Raw genomic sequence first — 24,603 nt, forward strand, 5'->3', positions numbered from 1 at the left:
AGATACCAATCCTCATCCGAATTGACTGATGGAGAGGAGTAGAGAGCATGTGTAGAAGTGTCTGATTCATTCTGGAATGAGGCATCAAAACGAGAATAACAGCGAGCTACAAGATGACCCGTTTTGCCACACAACTGGCAAACATGACAGGTTGAAGCAGATTGGTTGGAGAAGAAGGACCCACGTCCACGGGCTGGAAAAGCAGTGCGACCACAATATGCTTGACGTCCTCCAGTGAACACATTCCTCCCACGGAATCCTCTTCCACGTAGTGTGTTGGACCGGTTAGAATAATTTGCAAAGGGAATAAGCATCTCGGCAGTGGGCATATTTTGCTCAATCCTCATCTCATGAGCCAATAAATGGCCATATATTTCATCCATAGATAAGGGATCTACCCTTGTGGTAACATATGTGACAAAAGGATCATATTCAGATCCTAGTCCAGCAAGAAGAAAAGATACGCTCTTAAAATCATTGAGAGGTTGTCCGGCAGCAGCAATAGTATTACTCAGAATCTTGATCTTCTGAAAATATTCAGTGATGGAGGATTGACATTTCTTTGACGTAGCAAGTTGATAATGAGTCTGCATGATTCGAGGACGAGATTGCGAAGCGAACATGTTGATCAAGGCTACCCAAAGGTCACGGGCAGTAGCACATCCCACGGCATGAACCACATATGGTTCGGTGAGTGTGGAAATTAGAATACTCAATATCATTTGATCTTTCTGAACCCACTGCATGTAGTTAGGGTTGAGGATGGTCTCCGGCACGTCTGCTGCAGTATTGGGGTTGGGAATTGTTTGCTTCGGTGGTGGAGTTGTGCCATCCACAAAACCGTAAGCGTCTTGGCCTCGGAGAAAAGCCAGAATTTGTGTGTGCCATGAGGTGAAATTATCCTTGGATAATTTGATGTAGAGAGTATGAGACATATTTGGTATGGTGTATAAGGGAGCCGGATTCAAAGGTGGTGGATTGACAGGTAGTAATGGATTGATAGGTGGTGGTGGCTGATTGGAAGGTAGATGTGGTGATGGTGGTGCACTTATGGAGGTAGAAGAAATTTCGGCTTCTGTCATTGAGCTAGACGTTAGTCTGTTTATACTTTGATACCATAAACGAACTCTAAATAAACTCTACTTGAATTGCTTTGAATTGCATACCACTCTTGGTGGTTTGTATTGATATATATAATCATACAAGAGTCCTTGTTACAATGAAACTTAGATATACAAAGATGAAGAGATAACTATTGAAGAGATGAAATTCAAATATACAGATATAAGAGATAAAAGATGATAATGAAATCTAATTACAAATAATAACTACTTGGAATTATCTACAGGTTTTGAATGTGAGAGTCCCAAATTATCTTGTGTTCTAACAAGCTACAATGCTCAGCAAACTTGCTGAGCACTGTAGTTGTTAAGAGCACTTACATCCGGCTTAACAAATATTTATCTAAAAAATACAATTTTCTATTTTAACTATCAACTTTTTCAAATCACATACATCCAGCTCAACATTTTAGCTATTCACTTTTACTTTTATATTTAAAATATTATTTATTTATCTACTTTTCATATTCCCAAAGAAGCGAGTGAGCAAGATTACTTTTATTATTAATATAAATAAGGATTTGTTGAGCTACAATGCCCAGCATTGTAGCAGCTCAACAAATCCTTAGTCATCTTATTGAGCCGGATGTGGAGCATTTTTTGTTACATTGCTAGTTAAAATAGCGAAAAAGTTAATTTGTTGAGGCCAATGTGACAATTGGTTGGCTACTTTGTTGAGCCAGATGTGAATACTCTAAAACCATTTAAAATGTTAAATTTTGGTTATTGGAGAGGTAATATTTTTATTTTAACTGCATTATCTAACAATTTTTTTCTTTAATGCTGATACTTATTATTGTCATTGGAAATTTGGAATATTTAGGCTTAAGAAAGTTCATTTAGCTCTAACTTATTTATTCCTCTAACTCTCACGCTTCCTTTCAATGACTATATTATAATTAATTTTTTTTAAAAAAAAAAAATTGAAAAAACCTCTTCGAAAATAATAGCAAAAAATATGAATAATAATAATGAAAAACAAAAAAAAAAAAAAAAAAAAAAAGATTATAAAGGAGTTCTTTTATTATTATTATTCAATGCATGAGAGGGGGAAGGTTATAGAGGAGTTCATTATATTCAAATAACTGTTGATTTATGCCCTATGGAAATGGTTGGATTGATGGAATTAAACCAACATTAAACAATAAAAAACAATCATAAAATACTATGTGTCACAGATTTAGCCACCACTAAACACTTGTATATATTAAATTTTGGTTCTTTTTCAAGGCTAGGTTGAAAAATTAATATATTTTTGCTACCCTTGGGGATATAATTATATAAAGAGCATTTGAATATTTAGGCTTAAGAAGATTCCTTTAGCTTCGGGCTTAACTATTTCTACTTCAATTCTTTAGACTTTTTTCTCAATGACTATAAACGAAAACAGTTTTACCAATATTCAAAGCTTATCCTGTAGATTTACTAGCAAACAAATTATTTTACTTTATCTATTTATTTTCATGATTCCTCAGGTTCAATGTTCGCGCTAATATGTCATTCATGTGTAACTTTTTTAATCCTTGGTGGATCGAATTAAAGCAACATTAAATCACAACATAAAAAGCTTTTTTAATTTGTTATGTATAGCCTTTTTAAAATTATGTAACCCAACTTAAAAACCCGATTTTTTTTTTTTTTTTTTTTGGAATAATCATTTCATTCTCATTAGATAAAATCAAGAAGATTGAGCATGTTGCTCCATCAAAATAATATCTTGAATACAATCAGAAACCTTATTGATCCATATCTAGTTTATTTCCGCCATAGTGGCTATTTTGGAAAGAACATATGCCACTTGATTCCCTTCCCTACGAACAAAAGACACTTGCCATTGAGGAAAACTCCTCAGTTCAGCTTTAATATCTGCCACCATTAAGCCCTTCCTGCTCCAATCTTCTCCCATAGAATTTACCCCGTCCACCACAAGTTGTGCGTCACCTTCAAAGAGCACCGATTGGAGACCCAGTGTTTGACACAAACGAATAGCCATCAAAACTACCCCAGCTTCTGCTAGAGTTGGATCAAGATTACCCCTCGTTGTCTTACACTGTGCTGCCAGTACCATCCCCCTACCATCCCGCACCACTGATCCATAGCCCAGCCACCCCTTCATTTTATTCACCGAAGCATCACAGTTCACTTTCATCCACCCACCAACAGGAGCAGACCATCTCTGCGGTCTTGGGTCTTCAATTAGAAGATTTGTCACCTCCTTTTGTCCCGACGCCAAAGTAAACTCATCAATACCTTTTGTGGTTCGCTGTACAAGTATATTAGGGTGTACAAAGGAGCCCCCATGCACCACTTCGTTGCACCTCAACCAGATTCGACGAGAGATCCCTACAAATTGAACTGTCTCCTCCATAGAGCATTTTTCAAAAACATCTTCAACAATCTGCAGAAAACCTGCACCCGAAGCTGTACTCTTCTGTAATTTCTTAGGTCCCACACACCACACATCTCTAGCAGCAGAACATTGCCAGAGGGTATGACAAGCAGTTTCCTCTTCTAGTCCGCATATAGGACATAGGTAATCTTCAACTATCTTCCGCCGGTATAAATTCTGCTTGGTAGGTATTAGGTAAACTTTCATGGCATGCTCGCCAAAGAAAATTCTTCTCCACATTGGAAATTTTCAGTCCCCATATCTGCTTCCGAACCATACCGATTCCCCCTTGAGAAGAACTTTCGGCTACCTCTAGTGCTTCCAGCTCCCTTTGAATATAGTATGCACTCTTCACAGAGAAGAGTCCATTTTTTGTTCCCCTCCATATACACACATCATCACGTGAGGAGGCACTAACCGGCATGGACAGAATGAGTTGGACATCCTCCTTAGAAAATAAAGTTTCCAACAAAGAGAGCTTCCACCATCATGTGTCCCCATCTATGAGTTCATTCACAGTAGCATTTGGGTCCAAAAGAGTTGGCCTCAATTGCACCATAAAAGTCGAGGGAAGGGGTAGCCATTTGTCCTTCCAAATTCGAACCTTCGACCCATTCCCAATCCGCCATATCAAGTCCTCTTTTAGGAAGCTACATGAGCTATAGATGTTTCGCCATGCAAAAGAGGGTCGGTTGCCAAGCGTGGAATCTAGGAGATTACGCCCCCTATAATGATAGGGTGAAGCGGCAATTTCTTGCAGAATCTATGAGACGTATGGGGTTTGCAACACGCTGGATTCAGTTGATCATGATGTGTGTGACAACGGTTCAGTATGCAGTTTTGGTGAATGGGAATCCGAGTGGGTGTATTCAACCTACAAGAGGATTAAGGCAAAGGGACCCCATCTCACCTTACTTGTTTCTTATTTGTGCGGAGGCTTTGAGTTGCATGGTGTCGGAGGCAAACAGGGTGGGATCGCTTACGGGTGTCCCAACTTCTAAAAATGGACCCCGAGTAAGCCATCTCTTTTTTGCGGATGACAGTTTACTTTTTTGCAGGAGTACCATTTCTCAATGGAACCATTTGACCCAACTTTTACAAAGATATGAAGCGGCCTCGGGTCAGCGGTTGAATTGCAACAAAACGGCTATATTCTTTAGCAATAATACCTCCCATGAGGACAAGAGGCAAATTGTAGAAGTGGCTGGGATTCAGGTCATGCAACGGTATGACACCTATTTAGGCTTACCGGCCTTGGTAGGACGATCAAGAATGGCGGCTTTCAAGAGTATTAAAAATAGGGTATGGAAGAGATTGCAAGATTGGAAACTAAAATTCCTCTCCCAAGCGGGAAAGAAAATCTTGTTAAAGGCAGTCATTCAAGCAATTACCACATATGGTATGAGCGTCTTTCTTCTACCAAAATCTTTGTGTATGGAGATAAATTCTCTTATGCAAAATTTCTGGAGGGGGCATCAAGATCATAAAAGGGTACATTGGATGAGTTGGAGTCGTATGGGGAGGTCGAAGAAGGATGGCGGGATGGGTTTCCATGATTTTAGGAGTTTTAATATAGCTCTTTTGGCCAAACAAGCATGGCGACTGTGGCACTCACCAAATAGCTTCCTTGCCCAAATTATGGAAGCTAAATAAAAACCTGATTCAATTTTAAATATGCCACTTGTCAAAATTTTGAGCCGTACTCTTATATATATATATATATATATATCAAAACAGACACTGTCCAATTCGGCTTGTGGTGGTAGGGATTTTGATTGGTTTACCAGGTTTTATATGACTTTCTTGAAGCAAAGCTTCATTTTGATTTGTTAACGAGTTTGATTGAGTCACTTGAAGAGCATGACCTAAAGAAGCCTGATCAGTAAAACTAGCAGGCAAGGCTGGAATCAGCTACAGTAGATGGGAAGGTAAACCCTTTTAGTATAAATTTTTTGTTTGAATAGTATTTTTTTTATTTTTTATTTTTTATATGTCTATACAAGGGAATGTGAGGAAGGATTCAAATTAGTATCTTTCGCTTCATGAGACGTGGTCCATGGCCGATTGGACTACCCCTTGAGAACTATTTGAATAGTAATAAGATGTAATTGATGTGATATAAAAGTGAAATAAGATGTTGACTTTTGTAATAAAAGTAATTTTGAAAAGATGATTTTTTTTTTTTTTTTGGAAAAGCGAAGAAAAAAAAAAAGGGAAGGGGAAGGGGTTGCCAAACAAGGCCTTCGACCTCCGGTTACCCATTGCCAATATTTCTCAAACTATTGCTATTTGGTAAGACTCCAGTATAACTGCGGATGAAGTGACAATTAAAATAGACTTTTGGATCAGGAATTGTAAAAAAAGAAAAAACAAGCCCTAATTTTTTCTACCACGTCATCCAGTTATATGATAGTTGTACAAGAGTTTACTCAATAGACTTGCTCTATTTCTCACGTTAAGCCAAATTCAGATGAGAGAGTGAAAATTAATTTGACTTTTTTCTAACATTCGGAAAGTAGAGGAATTTTCACGTGCAAGGGGGAGGACATACATAATGGATTCATCAATCTGAAGGGAAAATTATTGAGAAAGCATCCGCATTATATTTGTACAGAAACAGAAACAGCAACCGAATCCTAACATTCTATACACTGTACAATCAAATACAGTGAAAATTCCACAATAAGCAGAGTGCTAATATCCAAAACATAGATCAACAACACAACAGAATAGTACATGAGATTTGGAACTAAAATGGAAGCAAAATTGCATCTTCCCGACTCAGCGGAGCACATGGAGTGTATTTTATGCAGCCCTGATAAGACAAACTCTTTGTCTGGTTACCAGCATCAGACTTTACAGTTCAGATTTTCTATATATATATATATGGCAATGATAGTGGAAGAGTTAACATGATAGTAAGTAATTGTGTAGAACAACAACAGTAATTCAAACGGAGGAGATGAGAATTTACATCACTTTTTCGAAAACTTCTGAGAGCAAATCCTCTTAGAATATGGGCTGTTGCTCGAAATTGCTTTGTGGGACTCGATTGCTTCAACCAATAAATTGTGGATAGGACCCTAGTTTATAAGGAAAAATCACGACATTATTAAAGGATAAAATGACCAAATTCCTAGATATGGGAACTAAGACTTTTAGAAACACCTTGCTTCTGATATACATGGCATGAAACAGAATATTAGGACTCGTTGATGATTAGTACCAATTTTTTAATGAAAAATTTAGATGACATGACAATATTGAAGTAATCTTATGACCCTTTTTAATGAGCTAATAGACTTCTTTTCTTCCCTTTCAGAAAACACTGTTGGAACCAGATTTGTTCCATAATAATCTACTCATCTCTCTTGTGGCTTTTTTATGCCATCATCTTAGTGGGATAGTTAAGTGTTTGCCAGAAAGAGGGGGCGGAACCATAACAGTACCTACCAAAAGAAATTAAAAATAAATAAATAAAAAATATTACAGGGAGTTGATTCCCATACCTCAGAAATTCGAAGAGCTGTTTGAACAACATAGTTTGCATGTGGATCTTGAAGTAACTGTTCAAAATGAGAGACAGAGAGCAATTCTTGAATGATTCTTGATCGGCTCTCATAATTAAATACATCAAGACATTTTTCAACCACATGGCTGCTGAACTTCTGTGTTGAAAGGTGGACATAGTGCCCCTCAAATTGAGAGGTCAAAGTTGAGGTGGCAGAAGGGATTCTTAACTCCAAGATAAACTGAACAACATAATTTCTGCAAAAAAGGAACACAGAACTGTACTAAGAAGAAAGGGTAGAACCAAAAAGAAAGGAAAAAAAAAAGCATCAAAACTTTGAAGAGTTAACATGTTGCACGGATCCACTTTACAGCAAACCATTATCCTGTGATGAGAAAGTAATGAACAAACATTAAACCCAACATATTTGTCTCTTCTTTTCAACAAAAGTTCAGGAGCACAAGGTTCTAGCTCTAGATATGTTTTTCCTTCCAAGGAAAGGCCAGCGGTAGAAAAGGTGCTCTATTAAAAATTTGCTGCCAATACACCAATACAAGCTCAGCTTACTCACAAGCACCCACAGGTGCAGCAGAAAAGGTAGGGTTAGAAGAGGGGGAGAAAGAAATGTTGGTAGGTGGTGTGTTATATGAACAAAGTTATGAACCTCAAAGCTCAGTTTTTCATTGAGCTTTACGGCTGCATTATCCCCCAAGTGCATGTCCACAAGGAGAGGTCAAATCTACATAAATAAACCTTACAGTAATAAGTAACTGTTTCTCAAATTCATTTGCATGGTGATTTACGCCATTTTATTACATTGATTCCACCAAGATGATGATGATCATTATTACAAACAAAATAGGGCTTGGATTGGAGTATTATAAAGAATCTATTGCGCGAAATTACTAATAGATTATATTCTTTCAATAATTTTACTAGAGCTCTGACATCACCGTTAGCTTAGTAGTAAACATGTGCTATACACAAAAGGTCCTGGGTCTAAAAGCCAGGCATATCTTTCTAGTTAGCATGCCTGCCATATTTCCAATTCACAGAAAGTTTCATCATCCAATGTGTAACCTTATATTCATCACAGTTATCATGAATTGAAGATGGTTCAACTGTACCGAGAAAAACTTAAACATGGATCTCTGATTGAGTTGATAGCAGAACAAATTAATTTTTCTTGATAAGATTGTCAGCAAAAATAGTATTGAGTAAGTATTAAGAGTGGCTATTTTTCTATTCATTACCCATACGCATCTTGAGCAAGAAGAAGTCCATTGGCAGATATTTCAGCAATTAAGTTGTCTTGATGCTCCCCAATCGAATGACTTATGCATCTTTGCAGAACACAACATCCATGTCGATGAGTCGCAATGTCAACACAATACTTCGCAGCAGCAACAAATATAAACTGCCAAACATAGATATAAGAGGAAAGTGTGAACTACATATAAGAGAAAGTTGACATAATAATACGTTGCAAACAAGATTATGATTCTAAACACTATATTATTTTATTTTTCTTTTAAAACAAATATGAAAATCAAGGGCATGGGGGAGGGTCTATGACTCTAAACACTAACAAGCTCATCTTAACGCTGATACTACTATTAAGAGTGGCCTTCTAATGCTACTCTATTCTGAATTTTTTGTTTTCAGTCAAAGAACAAATAAAGGCCTTCTAAACTCATGCATTCATAAGCAATAAGGACACCAACTTAAATCAGAACAGAATTTTCAATTCTGGAGCAAAAAGTCAATTATATTTTCAGGTAAGCAGTCACCATTTTTAATGCTACACTTAATAAAAATCATTCCGAGACTGATGAACTAAGAAACTAAATTAGATTGCCTTTCGGGGCAGTTGAACTCCATTTTTTACAATGATACAAGCTATTCATCACTTTATGTTGATACTACTATCTCCACAATCAAGTATCTGTCTGACACAAGGCAGTGCCTTTACTGTATGTTAAAATTAAAGACACTTCTTGAGTTTTTTAGTTAAAATTCATCAGGCAATGATTATGTATGGCTTTAAACAAAGCGTATATGACCCTGAAATGCAATCACTTCAACCAAATATCACACAGCTGATCATTGTGTCCCATTGATTGCTAGAAAGAAATTGCAAACTTGTCTTTTGTGTTTTTAACATAAAATGGCAGCATCCAGTAAAATTTCTGGCCAAACTAACCAAAAAATGAACATCCGTATCCTTTTTTTCATGCAACAAATTGTCAACATTCCTTTTTTAATAATTTAAATTTTTAACTTTAATTGCAAGTCAGTTAACGTAATATAAACTACTTGGAGACTTCGTACGAAACCATTATCCTATATCAGGTGATCCCTCATGGACCTCCTTGGTTTCAATGGCTAAGTTCATGTCTACCTACTTCTCCTATTATAGGCAACAGCTTGAAATGCATCCAAGATAGAGATGCTTCACAAAGGTCTCTGCTTGAAGAACCATCTACCAGCCACTGATTTCATCTTAAAATGCAATATCTTTGTCTTTTGGTTTACTTCACTTCTGCTTCAATGTGACCTCACAAGCTCAGTTTCAAATCTTGGCTTCATTACTTTTTCAACTTGACTTTCTTTCAAGTCTAATAAAACTATGACCAGAGCTACATTTACCAAAGCAACATTGAGATTTATTTTTTTGTCTGTGCATATTGCAGAGAACCAAAACGATATTCCACAAAATTATAATTATTATAATTATTATTTTCCGGGAAACCATGAAAAACACTCCCTTCACACAGGTTGGGTAAAGTTCGAGCTTTCATCCAAGGGCGTGGCCCCAACGAGTTGTTTACACTCGAGGGGGGTTGAACCTTAGCTTTGATGCTTTACTTAATTCAGATTCTTCTAGATGTTGCAACCCCATGTGAACCCCCATGACATGCTCTTTTCATGATAAGTAAGTTGTTTTGACCAAAAAATGCACCTCAATAGCAATTAGTGATATCATAATTTACCCTCAAATGACATGTTGCTTGAAAACCATATCATCAATAGTCGCGAGCAGAGATAAATTGGACCGACATAGCAGCCAACCCACTATATCAGTCAATCCAGCAACTAAAGTACGTGCTGATTTTTGGTCTACAAATTTTGCTATACTCGTTTACACTGCAAATTCTTAGTTTATAAAATTTTAATCTGGAATATATGCTAACAACAATGATATCAAACTTTAAAAAATAAAAAATAAAAACAATAAGAATAATAAAAATAAAAAATAAAAAATAAAAACCCAAAAGGTATTGGCCTTGATGATTATTGGGACTAAGAAAACAATGGATAACTTAGGAGAAAGCCAAAAAGCTTGTGATGGTCCTGCAAGTAGTTATAACTTATAAATGCTACATACTACCAAACAATTTAATAATAACTGCTCCCAAACACTCCAAATGCCTGATTGGTTAACTTAATTTTTTCTTCCCAAGTTACTATCAACTAAAAGCATTCATGAGATGGCAATGTAGAGGATTATCATAAAACGTTTAGGCATAATCATGGTCATCTGGATCTGCTAAGGTAGCTGAAATCTGATGATTTAAACATGTCATATGTAAATGTAACAAAAGCAGAGGACCAGCAAGTCACTGTCTTAAATTATGTAGACTGTTGGACATTCTTTTCCACACCAATGACTAACCCTGACATGTGTTGTTATCGGTTCAATCTCACATGAGAAGAAAAAACCAAATAGTTCTGCACTCATAATTTAAATTTTACACGGGGTAAAATTAAAAGCACCTTCTTTTTTTTTTTTTCATGCGAATCTAATTCAAAAGAACATGCGTACATATAAACCCTATAAAACTAAGGGGGATGATGAAAAATAATTTCATTGCAGGTTTTTTCCTTTTCAGAAAACCCAGCCAAAATGGCAGTTTTCATAAGAATATTTTGTTATGAGATACAAGCAAACCTCATTTTGCGAATCACTTATTGAAGATTATTTGTAGAAAAAGCAAAATTGCATTCTCTTCCTTTGCTTTAAGTAAAGGCTCTAGCATTTATAGTAACAGGAATGCAGATGCTATCAATTATGTCAGGAATGAATGTCACAAATGAAGTGTTTCAGACAAACACAGGTAGCTTGTTATATAAAGCTGGAGGAAACCAATGAAGACTCATTGAGCATATTATGCTTATACATTACATTCTAACTTAACATCTGACAGGACTTCAGTTTTTAATTTGTTAATCATTATGAAAAGCTAAGATCGATATTCATTTATAAGAAATACAATGAGTTAATATATGAATAATATCACAAAACTACTCCTGATTCAGAAGACGAATCAACACCAAAGCTTAAACCATTGAGAGAAGGATGTTTTGACCTACTAACCATCTGTAGAATGAGAATGAAATTTCCAAGAACTGAATATTATTAAATGAATAAAGTACCATTATCCACGTCCATTCCAACAATAAAAACACGAGCATCACCACACAATGCAATGGAAGAAGATTCAATGATATTGAATTTTCCAGAACAGTTATAATCACAAGATGACATGAACATCATCATAAAAAGATGTTGTATGTATTTATCAACCAAATTGATATAAAAAAATTGGATGTTCATAAGGGGAAGAGAGTAAACTAGATCTTATGGGAAGCAAGACGAAGAGGTTTAAAGATGAACATGATGATTACTGATCATAAATCAATCCATAAGTTTATCAACAACTTTAAAGATATGAGCCAATTGGGTACTAAAGCATATTATAGATTGACGGACAACCAAGGACATTGAGCAGACGTTTAGGATACTATTATGTAAAACTCAAGCAACTTAGGAAGATTAAACTCTTCACCTTGTTATCTTCAATTCCAAGGCATTGCAAGCAACGCTGGACCACATGATTTCCATTCAGGTCCTTGATGAGAGAAAGAAATCCTGGTTCAAGGGCTGTTATAACCAGTGAAATCTCATGCCTGGTTTTGATGGTCTCTATCAGCTTCTGTACTACACGAGTGCTGATAGAAAGAAAAGAAACGTTAAAATAAACATAAACAAAGACAGATGAAAATGTAACATGTAATATGCTCATGACTTACCCATGAGTGTTTAAAGAGATTCTGACTAGCTGCCCTGGTTCTTCAGTTACCATGAGCAGGATCTGCTTTCTCTGTTCTTCATTACACACATCCAACAACTTCTGCATAAGGTAATTCCCAAATGGATTGACCATAAGTTCAACTACATGGTCAATGATCTCGTTGAATACTATGTGCACATCTTTTGGAGTACCCTCATCAAAAATCCTTTGCAAAAATCGACAACCATGCTGATCCCTTGCTAATAAATAAATGTACCCTTGAGCTTCTGCCAAGGAGTTAAAATTAGGAGGTAGAGAGGATGGGCAATGTACCCTAGCACTCCGAAAATTTTGACATATTCCTGCACTTTGGCGCCTGCTATCTAGCTGTGACCTTTCTAGATGCTTACTCATACCAATTTCATGTAAGCCACCCTTACTCTGACCCCTTGTATGATCGTATCCCCAGCTGACCGCATGATTTAAAGCCTCGCCTTGAATAATGAAGCTTTCCTCGCTAGTAAGAGACTCAAGACCAGCTTGTGGAATTCTAAGGTTAGAAGTTGCCCTAGTCCTCCCATTGGATGTCGGCAGGCCAAACGGTGGTATGCTTTCAACACTCAAATGAGGCCTTGGGTTAGTCAATCGAGGAGAATTGAGCAGATTAGGTAGACCTCTTTCTTCATCCAAATTCATCCCATCTTGTTTTGCATAGAATAAAGACTCAGTCATTGGATTTCCATTCAAAGAAGTGAGACTCGACACCGGACTCCCTCTAAGGTGATATCTACCTATCTGCTCCTTTGTTTTCTGCCCTGGAAAATTCATTGAGCTATTGCAGTAATTGAACTGAGGAAAAAAATGATCAGGCTGTCTGGGTAACAATCTTGGTCCCAATGAATTGCCCAATTTATATTCCTGCTGCCATCCTGACAATGCTGAACTCATCTGACCATCAAAACTCATAGCGTTGAATGGAACAGGGGATTGAAATCCCACATAATCAGAATTATAGTCCCCATGTTTATCAACATTGATTTGGTTACTCCCACTGAAAGAACAATCACGATACAGAAGTCTATCCTGGTCTCCCGATAAACCTCTCAAATTAGAAAAATCCTCTTGTCCATTGCCAATATACACTTTACTAAGGTTTCTACACAGACTCAGTTCATCAATCAAATTTTCATTGGTCTTCTTCCTAACAGATGAGTCGGGTATTTTAGAATCCAACCATAGTACATCTGGGTAATGGAAACTTCCACAGGGCATGAAGGGTTTGAGCCCTTCCAATGGAGGTGGGGTAGGTGATCCATTGTCAGAAAAAGTATTCCCACCGGAGCACAAGGTTGAGGAAGAGCCATCTGAATGCAAAGACAACCCACTAACGGGAGAGGAGGCATGTGCATACTTACAATGACATGACGGGTCATCATCATACACACCACACATGTTATGAATTTTCTGACTTATACAAGACCCATTCCCATGGCCAACATGATTATGAGCACTATTATGCTGTTGATGCAGATGATGATGATGATGATGATGATGATGGATATTGTGTGAAGTTGCATGAGGGATCTCATCCAACAGCATTTCAAGCTCCTCATCATTCTTCATGTTTTCTCCTATCTCAACTCTTTCAAATACCAAACAAACAAAAGAAAAACAACAACAACAACAACAACAAAGGCACAAGCAACACAGAATGATACCACACACCTATCAAACCCTTCAATCCCCAGAATCAGAAATCCCACATCAGATATTGATTCGTATCGGCTAAACAACAAATACCCAGAAGAGATTACCACTTTTTATCATCTGGGTTTCGCTCAGAAATTGCAATGAAGGTGGTTTTTGATGTTGTCAGAGAATTTCAATCGCATTCATCCAATACAAATCATCTCATTTGGGTTTTGGGTTTTCTTTGAGAGAAGTTGTTGAAGCATGCAAAGATTGAAGGATTACATACGATTACTGAGGGACCGTAGATATACATACACTGCCTGTACGGTCTCTCACGCCATTAAAGCTGGAAGAGCAAGAGACGCTATATGGGCTCTCTATTAGAAAAATGAGAAATATATATATAACAACACAAAACAGAGCAAAGAGACACATACACACTATAGTGCGAGTCTTCACACTGTATTTAAAGCATTTACTTTTTTACTTTTCCACAATATATATTTTTTTTATTTGAAAATCATGAAGCTGACACGCTTTAAGGATGCGTGCACCGCACGCTCAAAAGTGCCTGTGGGTCCCAGACAGTTCAACCCCGCAATGAACTTTTCTCTCATTTGAAGCGTAACTGCTTAGTGCTTGCCTGCTCGACGGCTTTTAGGTGCGTTAATTTCTTTTTTTGCGGCGCGTGGGGAAAATTTTATTTATTAATGAATATTAAATTTTGGAAGAAATTTTTTTTTTTTTTCCTCTTTGATTTTTCTGTTATTCATATGATCATATCGATGAGTTTCAAACAACCCATTCCAAATTCCTCTCCTCTGGCTATCATAACGATTATCAATTTTATTTTTTTTTTAGGTTTTTATTTTATTTTGAAATGACTAAATTGCCCTCACTTTGAGATCCTTGCCATTACCAGTTTACCTTACCTTAATTAAAAATTAAAGTGGTTGAATCACTTTTTGGACGTCTTTTAATAATCATAATAAATCAAACCCAACACCAAATTAGCTCACATTTCCTTCATAAATTGTAATTTTTCTTTTAACTTAAAAAAGGATAATATGGATACAAATTACTACCTTTTATAGGTGAGTCATGTATAGAAGTAAGTGCAAATTTTCTTATATCCATGTCTTATTCTTTGTCACTATCCTTTCTAGTTTGATAGTATATTTTTAATTTTTTTTTTTTTTTAAAAAAAAAAAAAAGGTTTGATGCTCAATTGACAATTCCCAGTCAGATATGTAGTAGGGACTTCTAAAATAATTTTTCAAAAAAAAAAAAATTGATACTTAAAAAAAAAAAAAAAATTAAAAAAAAGGCTTACTGAGGCATTTAACTTAGGTTTTAAGTTATGACATAATAATAAATAATGAATATTCACAACGTATCATCTTCACCTTTAATTTTGAAAATTAACAATTGAATGCATTAGAAAAGAAACCTCACAAAAATAGCATTATTTTATCTTCTTTTCTGCCAAAAAGGGACCATCTTCTTCCCTTGGAAGGCACTAGGAAGTAACCATGCAAGTTCCATAAGAAATGTCAGTATTTAATATGCACTTACCCTTTTTTTTCTTTTTTGAAAATTGTGGACTCGTTTGACGATACCTTTTAAAGTAACCGTTTTACGTTTTACCAAAATATTAATAAGTAATTCAATACACTTATAAAATAATCAAAATTATTTTTATATTTATGTCTCATTACAATAAGAAATAAAAAAAAAAAAAAAAAAAAAAACACAAATTAGGATTTTCTTCAATTCATTTGAAGGGAGAGGATCCAATTATTTATATTTGAGGGGCATTTTTATAAAAATAAAAAATAAAAAGAATATAAATACCTCTCAAATATCCCTTAAAAAAAACACACTAAAAATATATAGGTGTATCTTTTACCAATATATTAATTAAACGCGTTTTGGGTCAAATCATAATTAATGACTTTAATTATATTCGAATTATTCTCCTAGTTGATTTGAATGGGCAATTCCATATATGGCAATGGACTTAGACTATGGAATGGACCGTCTAAGTCTATTGCCAAAAATGAAGGTAATAAAGTGGAAGAAAAAGAAGACGAAAAAAAAAACCAAGACAACAAAAGAATGAAAACCATAGAAAGGAAAAACTCTCTTAATGACCTTTGAATTATCACGAGTTTTAAGGAAGACTTTTCAAATTTAAAAACTTTTAATTTTATTATTTGAACTTTCAATTTGATGCAATATACTCTATTTCATTAATTTTCAGTATTAATTTTAATGAAAATTGACAAAAATATCAAAATGCCCTTGATTTTCATATTTTTTTAAAAAGAAAAATAATTGTGTCACAAGGGTAAATTTGAAACTTTATATAAAATGATGGGCATAAAGGTCATTTAATCATGTTTAACGCTAAAAATTGACGGAAGAGTACTTTGCATTAAATTAAAAGTTCAAAGATAAAATTAAAAACTTTTAAAATTATGAGGTATTTTCAAAATGCATGATAATTCAAAAGTCTTTCGTAAAGATTTCTTCAATAAAAAAAGAAAAAGAAAAAGCGAGAGGAGTTATGGACCTATGGTCATGGCCAACTCTTGGCTTTTATTGGTCAAAAATTTCTTGCTGCACAAGTTGAGGATATGTTAGGCATTTTTGTGAATTTCAAGGGTAAAGAAGGTCCATGAAAGTTATAAGAGTACCATAAATGCATGAGAAGCGAAGAAGTTGGGCAGAGAAGAAAATCGTTCCATGTCATACGTTTCCTTAGCCGGAAAGCGAGAAACCAGTTGGGCCCCATAGTATGATTCGCAGAGTCGGGTCCATGCCTTCGTATCTTGTTGCGAATCACTGCTTGACGCGTGGATACCATGCAACTCCTGAATCGAACCTACTCGCATCATTCTCGTGACATCGCTCCTCCTCGATATTTGGGGTTTAGACTCGCCAACTTTTCTTTTTTATATTTTATGCTTCAATTTGGTTTAGGTGTTAAAAAAAAAAAAAACTATAGGATTTTTTTGGCAGTTTTTTTTTTTTTTTTTTTTTAATGTTTTAGATTTAATTTTCAAGTTTTGAGAAAGAGAGAAAATGGGAAATTAAGAATGTCTTTGGCATTGCAATTTTATAGATTAAAAAAAACATAATTTTAAACTAAATTGCAAAAAATAAATTATTTAAGATTGCGTTTTTAAAAAATTGTGTTTCCAAATAGCAAGTGAGATGTTTTTTTGAAAACGTACAATTTTAAATGTCGAATTGCAAGTTTGCCAAATGTTTTTTTAAAAAATCATTTAAAATCGTTATTTTAAATGAGTAATGCTATATGCAAGACTCTTATCCCGGGAAATTCTAGGTGCTCCCTGTGTTCTCCTAGTCGTGCGTGGATATTATTTTTTAAAAACCAAGTGAGAGAAATAATTACTACTTTTTTTTTTTACTTTTTTTTTTTTTTATAAAATAATATCTACCTAAGACCATGAGGAACACCTATCATTTCCTACCCCCCTCTTATCTCCTAAAAGTAATGTGGCCTTTAAATTTAGGGGTAACTTTACTTTATACTATTGAATTACTATGCAATTTGACAAGTCTCATAAATTTCAAAACCTCTCAATTTGAATTCCGGAACTTTTAATTGCAGTCAATTTATTCTCATCCATTAATTTTTGCCGTTAAAATGACTAAAGAGACAAAATTACCCCTTCATTTTTCTTTGGGGAAATTTTATTTTGGACCCTGAACTTCCACACAATTTGACAAACCCCCCTCGAACTTTAAAATCTCTCAATTTGGACATCTGAACTTTCAATTACAATTAATTTGAACCCCTCCGTCAAATTTTAAACGTTAAAAATGATATAATGACGTTATACCTCTGATTTTTTTTATAAAATTTAAAATTTACATTAAATTTTTTTTAAAAAAAAAAATACTATATAAAAAAAAAAATAATAAAAAATAATAAAAAAATCACAAGTTGACCCACTGTTGGGCCACCTTCTGACCCTTTTTTTTTCAAATTTTTTTTTTCCATTTTTTTAATTAATTTATTTTTTTAATAAAAAGAAAATTAAAGGGTAATTTTGTCATTTTAGGGGTTTTAAGGGCAAAAATTGATGAAGGGGTTCAAATTGATTGCAATTGAAAGTTCATGGGTTAAAATTGAGAGATTTTAAAGTTCAAGGGGGGTTTGTCAAATTGCGTAGAAGTTCAAGGGTCTAAAGTAAAATTTCATATTTTTTCTTATTAAAAAAAAAAAATTGAAAAAAAAAGGGTCACATGCATAAACATAGCAGAGCAAAAAGCTTTGCAAAATCATAACTACATGCTATAAGATTACAAAGTCATAGATACAAACAAAAATTCTTATAATCAAGTGTTATCCATAATTTCAATCTTTCGCTAACCCATGTTACATAGGCCATGTACAAATATAGTTAAATAGCATATCTGGTTCGAACATATTAGATCTAAGACATGGGTAGCAAAATTTCTTAACAAAATGTATTTGAATTGGCCGTGAGAGATAACCCTCAGACCGAACTATCCAAGTCATGAGAAATAACCTCTTACACCAAATTATTTATTCTCGCTTACAAGGACAGATCTAGAGAAAAGAAACTTCTTATTCAAAACAAAACAACTAGAAGTAACAGCAACGGCCGAAGAGGAGATGAACGACACAACACGGTAGAAGGTAGATGAATGTATAGCGGAGATGCCAAAGTTGCTGATTTGGTTGGAGAACACCTACCAAAAAAAAAAAAAAGGAGGAGGAGGGTAGGGGCAGGGAGTAGGAGGGGGAGGGTAGGGGAGGGGAATAGAAGGGGAACGAGAAAAAGAGGCGGGAGCAGCCTCCTCTCAAATCTGTTTTATGAGGACAACGGCTGAGAGACGGCTTGTTTTCCATATAAGCCCCGATTATATATATACAAATTTTTTTTCTAATTAATTACTATTGAATTTTAATCTAGTAATGATTTTAAAGGTCATATCACTTTTAAGGAGAAAGAATCTTGCATATAGCATTACTCTTTTTAAATAGCACTCTTTAAAATCGTAAACCCAGTCAAACTAAAGTAAATTTATTATTATTATTATTATTTTACATAAAATAAAATGTTAGTGCAATCTCTTCTTCATTGGATAACATTTTACTTTACTTTTTAGATTAACAAGTATTTGGGTTATCCTCCCTGCCTATCACTCTTTTTGTCACATCTTTCAATATTTTAATTTTTGTAATATCCTCTTACTTACTATTGGGGTTGAAATCTTTTGCGATCCAAAATGATAAAAATATTTTCTAATGATTATTATTTTTCTTTTTAAAAAAATTATATATTATGAAGAGTATTTTTGTCATTTTGAATATTGTAACCCTAATTGGACATTAATTGAGTAGAAATTGTAAAACATCGAGGAGGACATTGCAAAAACAAATAAAAATAAAAATAAAAAGAATAAATATAATTTCTCTATTATTAATGCACATTCTACTAGTATTGTTTTATGTGGAGAAAGAAGTAGACAAAAAAATGTAAGGAAAACAAATGTATAAAATAAGCATCAAACATTATGATGGTAATCATTTGCGCTTGAAAAAAGTGTTATTTATCAGCAACAGAATTACTCTTATCAGTTATCAGATCGATTCGTGGAAGTAGATTTCCCAAAGAAAAAAATAAATAAAAAAAAAAAAACAAAGGAAATGAAAAGATGAAAACTACTTTTCTGAACCTCCAAAAGGATCCTTAATTCGTCGTATTCATTTCATATTTTGATCCAAAGCAGTAGTTCTTCCTCCTAAAATATCCAATTTATAGACCCTAACAGATTCTAGAATGATCAGCAAAATAAAAGAAGACGAAGAAGAAGAAGATGGACTCTCATTCTTATTAATTCAATGTGATCCCAGTTACAATGTATATATACCATGTTTTGTATAGATTGGGATCCCCAATAATAATCGGAGAATTGCCGTTCAATTTTTTTAAAAAAAAATTTGATCATTAATTTTCATCCAATGGTCTAGAATCTACCATGTGTCCACTAATTAAAAAAAATAATATTTTGCTATTTAATTTTTTTAAAAAAAAATATAAAATAATAAAAAAAATATATGGGGTGGCTTGCCACCCCCACCTGAGACATTTTGGCCACCCCCAAGGGCAGGTTGGGGGTGGCTGAACCACCCCCTAGGGCTTAGGGGGTAGTTCGGCCACCCCCTAGGGTCCAACCCAAAAATTCCAACTTTTGGGTTTGGCCCTAGGGGGCCAACCACCCCCAACCAGCCCCTTAGGGGTGGATTTTGGCCACCCGCATGGCCCTAGGGGAACCACTCCCTAGGGCCATGGGGGTGGCCGAAATCCACTCCCAAGGGTGGGATGGGGGTGGTTGGCTCGGCCACAGGCCAGCCACTCCCTAGGATCAAACCCAAAAGTTGAAATTTTTGGGTTCAGGCCGGCCACTACCTAGGACCAAACCCAAAAATTGAAATTTTTGGGTTTGGACCTAGGGGGTGGCCGGCTACCCCATATATATATATATATATATATATATATATATATATATATAATTTAAATAATTAAATATTATTTTTTTAATTAATGGACACGTGGCAGATTCTAGACCATTGGATGAGAATCAATGGTCAAGATTTAAAAAAAAAAATTGAAAGGCAATTCCCCAGCAATAACTGGGGATCCCGATCGGTTTTGTAGATAGAATAAAACAGAGTATTCAACTAATTATCAACTAACCGAGCTAACCAACTAACCATCTTAACCGAATAACAATATAAACTAACTAATTATACATGTGGAAGAAGTTAAATGTTCTGAATAAACCAAAAAAAATAATATATATATATATAATCTAGGGATCCTCATCCACATATTTATCTCTCATCTCACCCTCATAACTGATGTCACAATGTCCATCAACCTTTAAATTAGCACTTATTAAAAAATTAAAAAAAAAACTTCAAGAATTAATAGACACTGCCAGATCAGCCGGTAGCATAAAGGTAAGATGTGAGACAAGTATTTGGAGAAACCTCACTTGATCTCTTTGAATTGTCATCCCGTTTGCAGTGTCCCCCTAAAGTTCAATTTATCTCAATTTAGTATATCCATATTTCAATTGTTTGCAATCTCACCCATTCTTTAACTTTTCCCAAAATACCCCCATTTATATATATATTTTAATGTTAATTGAAAAAAAATGAAAAAATAGAATGGAGTTTTTAGTAATTTTGATTAAATTCTAATTTTTGCATATGTGTTGTTACCAAACTAAAAAATATGAATAATTATTTTATTCCACTTTCGTTTATTCCAATAATAACCATTCCCTTTCCTAATAGAATACGCATTCCGCGAACCAAACGAGTTCATCTTTTAAATTAAAATTTTCAAAGGCAAACAAAAAGGCAAAGGAATCCCTCATTCGATTATGCCTCCTAATTTTAATTTCAAAATTGCATTTAATCTCCAAAAGATCACACGCCCATTTTAGATTCACAATTTCGAATTTTCAAATGCCAAGATTTAGTTTACTTTATTTCTCAATTTTTAATTACACACAATCAAAATCATAAAATCCCAGCACCATCTTTTCTCAAAATTTTTGTTAGATTGTCGGTCACACGCCCCTTTTGAATTCTCCTTCACAGTTTCCATGGCCAAGAATTTATTTTATGCCTCCTATTTTAAATACAACTTTTTCAAATGCCATTAATTCCAAGCGTAATTTCCTCTCTAATTTTCCCATATCTAGCTGGCCATTCAATTCACAACATTTTCTCCCAATTTCACGCATCCATGTGCTCAATTCCTCCAAATTTTGATTTGTCGAAATTTACTTCCTGCCATTTTGGCCAAAACTCGCATTAATTGTCATTAAACCCAAAAATTTAAACTTCAAAAATTTTATAGAGTGATCGCCCCTCCTTTTGCAATTATTTATTTATTTATTTAGTTTTTGTTAATTTTAAATTTTTAGTATTTAATGAAATAAAATAATTATTATTTTAATATGATTTGACAAAGAATGCTGACTAGCTTAACGATCATTACTTTATTGGATGGAAAACACACCGAATGAGCCATTTCAAATCCGCACAAACTAAGTAGTTAAAATCAATTTTTAAAAATTCAGGGAGCAATCACAAAAAGTGGATTAGTGGTGCGTTGAATAATCTGCATTTTTAAAAGATATCGCAAAACGTAAGGCGTTTGGCATTGCGATTTAAAAAACACTTAATTTAAAATAGAAAAAAAATCTACAATTTCTATAAACAAAAAGTGCAAATTTAAACAAAAATCACGATTTTGCGTAACAAATATTAGATAAAAAAAGTACCTTGTTTTATCAAATGCCTTTGCGATTTAAAAAAGTTGTAATTTTGAAAATTCAATTTTTAAAATCGTAATTATTGAAACCGTAATCACCAATTACTGGTATTGATTTATTATACATTTACCCCATAACATACATCACCATGTGCTTTTCAGCCAAGGAGATTTTTCCCCTGGCCAAAAATTTCACGGTGAGTCATCACTTGTAATTGGTGATTTTTCACCGATCAAGAAAGGAAAAAAAATTGATTTTATGAATGTTTGAAAGAATTCGATGTTAAATTTTCGCGAAGAACATAATTTTGATCCTTTTGGTATGTTAGGCCCAATTTAACCAAGAATGTGCTTTTGTTTTAAAATTCTAGGCCCAATTGAGTTGGTTTATATGTATATTAGTATGGGCCTTATTTAGGTGGAAGGGTCCATGTCGGCTAATCCTGACCAAATTCGAAGGGCTAACGAAAATTGGGTTTCTAATTGTAAGGCCCAACAATTTGGGTAACTAAAAGATAATGGACTAGGCCCAAAGAGGGGCTCAAGTCAGCCTACTTAATTATTCAAAGAAAAATAAAATAAAAATAAAAAGAGAAAAGGAAAATAGAAAAAAAGAAAAAAAGAAATAGGGCCGACTCCCAACTATATATGGCGCAATTTGTAGTTAAGTATGAGGCATATATCGAATTGAACTTTCTTTATTTCTCTTTTTTTAGAGATATCTAATTTAACTTAAATGATTTAGGTGCATAACAGTCAATTAGCCTCAATAAACTCAACAATTGAGGTAAGTGACTTACCCCACCCCTTCCAAATAAAGAATTAATGGCTGTTTTTTACTTCCAAAATTAATCCATTGCAAAAAATGCTCTATTAAATGACCATCTCCAGTTCATTTGAATGGCAGAATTAATTATATTTGAGGAGTAATTTAGTCCTTTTAGATAGAAGTTGGTTTTTCTCTCACTAGACGACAAAAGAAAAAAGCTCTCTTCTCTCTCTTCTTTCCCTCATCGGAGGAGGTGTTGAGGAGTGGTTTCTAGTCTAAGGTGGATGGCCGGAGGTGGTCAGAATGGGCTTATCAAGGAGGTGGTCGATTGAAGCTAAGGATTTTGAGATGATGGTGAAGGATGGGGAAGCTGGTTTAGAGATTAAGGAGAAAAGCAAAAGGCTGGTGAGGTCAGTGAAGTTGGGTAGTAATGAAGCTGTTTGGCTATTAAATATCTTTGAAGAGTTGACTGTAGTGAAGGATTCCAGGTAGGGGTGTCAACCTGGTCCGGTTTCCCGGTTTTTGGCCAAAACCGGAACCGGAACCGAGGTACCCCGGTTCTCGGTTTTGGGAAACCGGAACCGGAACCGGGACCCCGGTTAACCGGGGTCCCGATTCTCGGCCGGTTCCGGTTTTAACCGGTCCAGTAACCGGTTTTTGAAAAAAAATTAGAGTTTGGGGCTTATTTTAGGTATTGGGCCTAAAATAAGCCAATTATTTTTTCATAACTTAGCTCATTTAAAAAAAAAACTATTAATCTTTTTGTCTAAATTAAAGAGGCTTTATTGTGATTGTTCCAAATAATTAAAAAATAAACCTAAAAAAGCCTAAAAATCCTAAAAAATCAATGTTTTTGCCTATATGAGCCTTAGAAATAAAAAATCAAAATTTTTAAAATACCCTAAAAATTATTTTAAATTAGATACATAAAGAAAACATTAAAACAATAAAAAGTAAAAATAAGTATGTAAACAAACCAACATGCACAAGAAATAAATACCCCTTACTACAACAATTCAAAACCCAAAAAAATAAAAAATAAAACAAGTATTTAAATAATCTACCAATCAAAAGAAATACACTCACAATAAAAATAGTTCACAAACATATTACAAATACAATATATATATTATTTAATAAAATAAGACCCGGTTCCGGTTTTCCCAGTTTTTACCGGGTGCCAAAAACCGGAACCGGAACCGGGGTCCCGGTTTTTTTTTTTTTGGCAACCGGAACCGGAACCGGTCCCCGGTTTCCCGGTTTTCCGGTCCCGGTTCCGGTTTCCCGGTTATTTTTGACACCCCTAATTCCAGGGTATTTCATGATCATTCTAAGCCGGGCTATCCTAGATTATTAGCCCAGAAGTGCTTCAACAGATATGGAAGTTTTTTGGTGCTTGAAGAATGCGATGGAAGGGAGAGGCGAAGGTCAATTATGGTGCCGGAAGGAAAGAATCAGAAAGGATGGAATAAGCTGGAGTCTCCAGATTGCTATTAGATTCTTCCAACCATTTCTGATGGTTCCAGAAAAGGATGATATGAAGAAAAGGAGGAGCTTTTCTGAGGTGTTACAGGCCACGATACATCCATCGGAGGAACTCTTTTTACCTTCGATAGAAACCATCGCAAGAATCCCAAAATGGCTGTCGGGGGAAACTGGAAAAAATGTTGCGCCACAGAAGAAGATGAACGT

At 34.8% G+C, this 24,603-nt stretch overlaps 2 protein-coding genes across 3 annotated transcripts; both read right to left on the reverse strand.

Moving 5' to 3' along the window:
• Positions 1-2,871: 2,871 nt before the first annotated feature.
• Positions 2,872-3,717, reverse strand: LOC148586319 (uncharacterized). Its single transcript, XM_088515559.1, has one exon. The coding sequence runs from the start codon at positions 3,715-3,717 to the stop codon at positions 2,872-2,874; it is 846 nt and encodes a 281-aa protein (XP_088371685.1).
• Positions 3,718-6,046: 2,329 nt separating this feature from the next.
• On the reverse strand, positions 6,047-14,171 carry LOC132178769 (uncharacterized). Of its 2 annotated transcripts, XM_059591315.2 has the most exons (6): positions 12,116-14,171; positions 11,872-12,034; positions 8,275-8,438; positions 7,020-7,278; positions 6,485-6,593; positions 6,047-6,382 (listed from the first exon to the last, which is right to left on the reverse strand). In XM_059591315.2, the coding sequence occupies exons 1-5, from the start codon at positions 13,717-13,719 to the stop codon at positions 6,486-6,488; spliced, it is 2,298 nt and encodes a 765-aa protein (XP_059447298.2). In that variant the 5' UTR covers positions 13,720-14,171; the 3' UTR covers positions 6,047-6,382; position 6,485. The 2 variants fall into 2 exon arrangements, with proteins under 2 accessions (XP_059447298.2, XP_059447297.2); XM_059591314.2 differs by having other exon boundaries at positions 6,047-6,593.
• Positions 14,172-24,603: the final 10,432 nt, after the last annotated feature.

This window comes from Corylus avellana, chromosome 4 (genome assembly GCF_965113065.1).
Source record: "Corylus avellana chromosome 4, dhCorAvel1.hap1.2, whole genome shotgun sequence".
Lineage (NCBI taxonomy): Eukaryota > Viridiplantae > Streptophyta > Magnoliopsida > Fagales > Betulaceae > Corylus > Corylus avellana.

What these genes read in the sequence shown, in the direction of transcription:
- LOC148586319 (XM_088515559.1), bottom strand. Translation starts at nt 3,717, where the DNA reads ATGAAAGTTTACCTAATACCTACCAAGCAGAATTTATACCGGCGGAAG.
- LOC132178769 (XM_059591315.2), bottom strand. Translation starts at nt 13,719, where the DNA reads ATGAAGAATGATGAGGAGCTTGAAATGCTGTTGGATGAGATCCCTCAT. An exon ending in TTGGAATTGAAGATAACAAG is followed by an intron (nt 8,439 to 11,871) that starts GTGAAGAGTTTA and finishes TATGTTTGGCAG; the next exon opens with TTTATATTTGTTGCTGCTGC. An exon ending in CAGCTCTTCGAATTTCTGAG is followed by an intron (nt 6,594 to 7,019) that starts GTATGGGAATCA and finishes CTTATAAACTAG; the next exon opens with GGTCCTATCCACAATTTATT.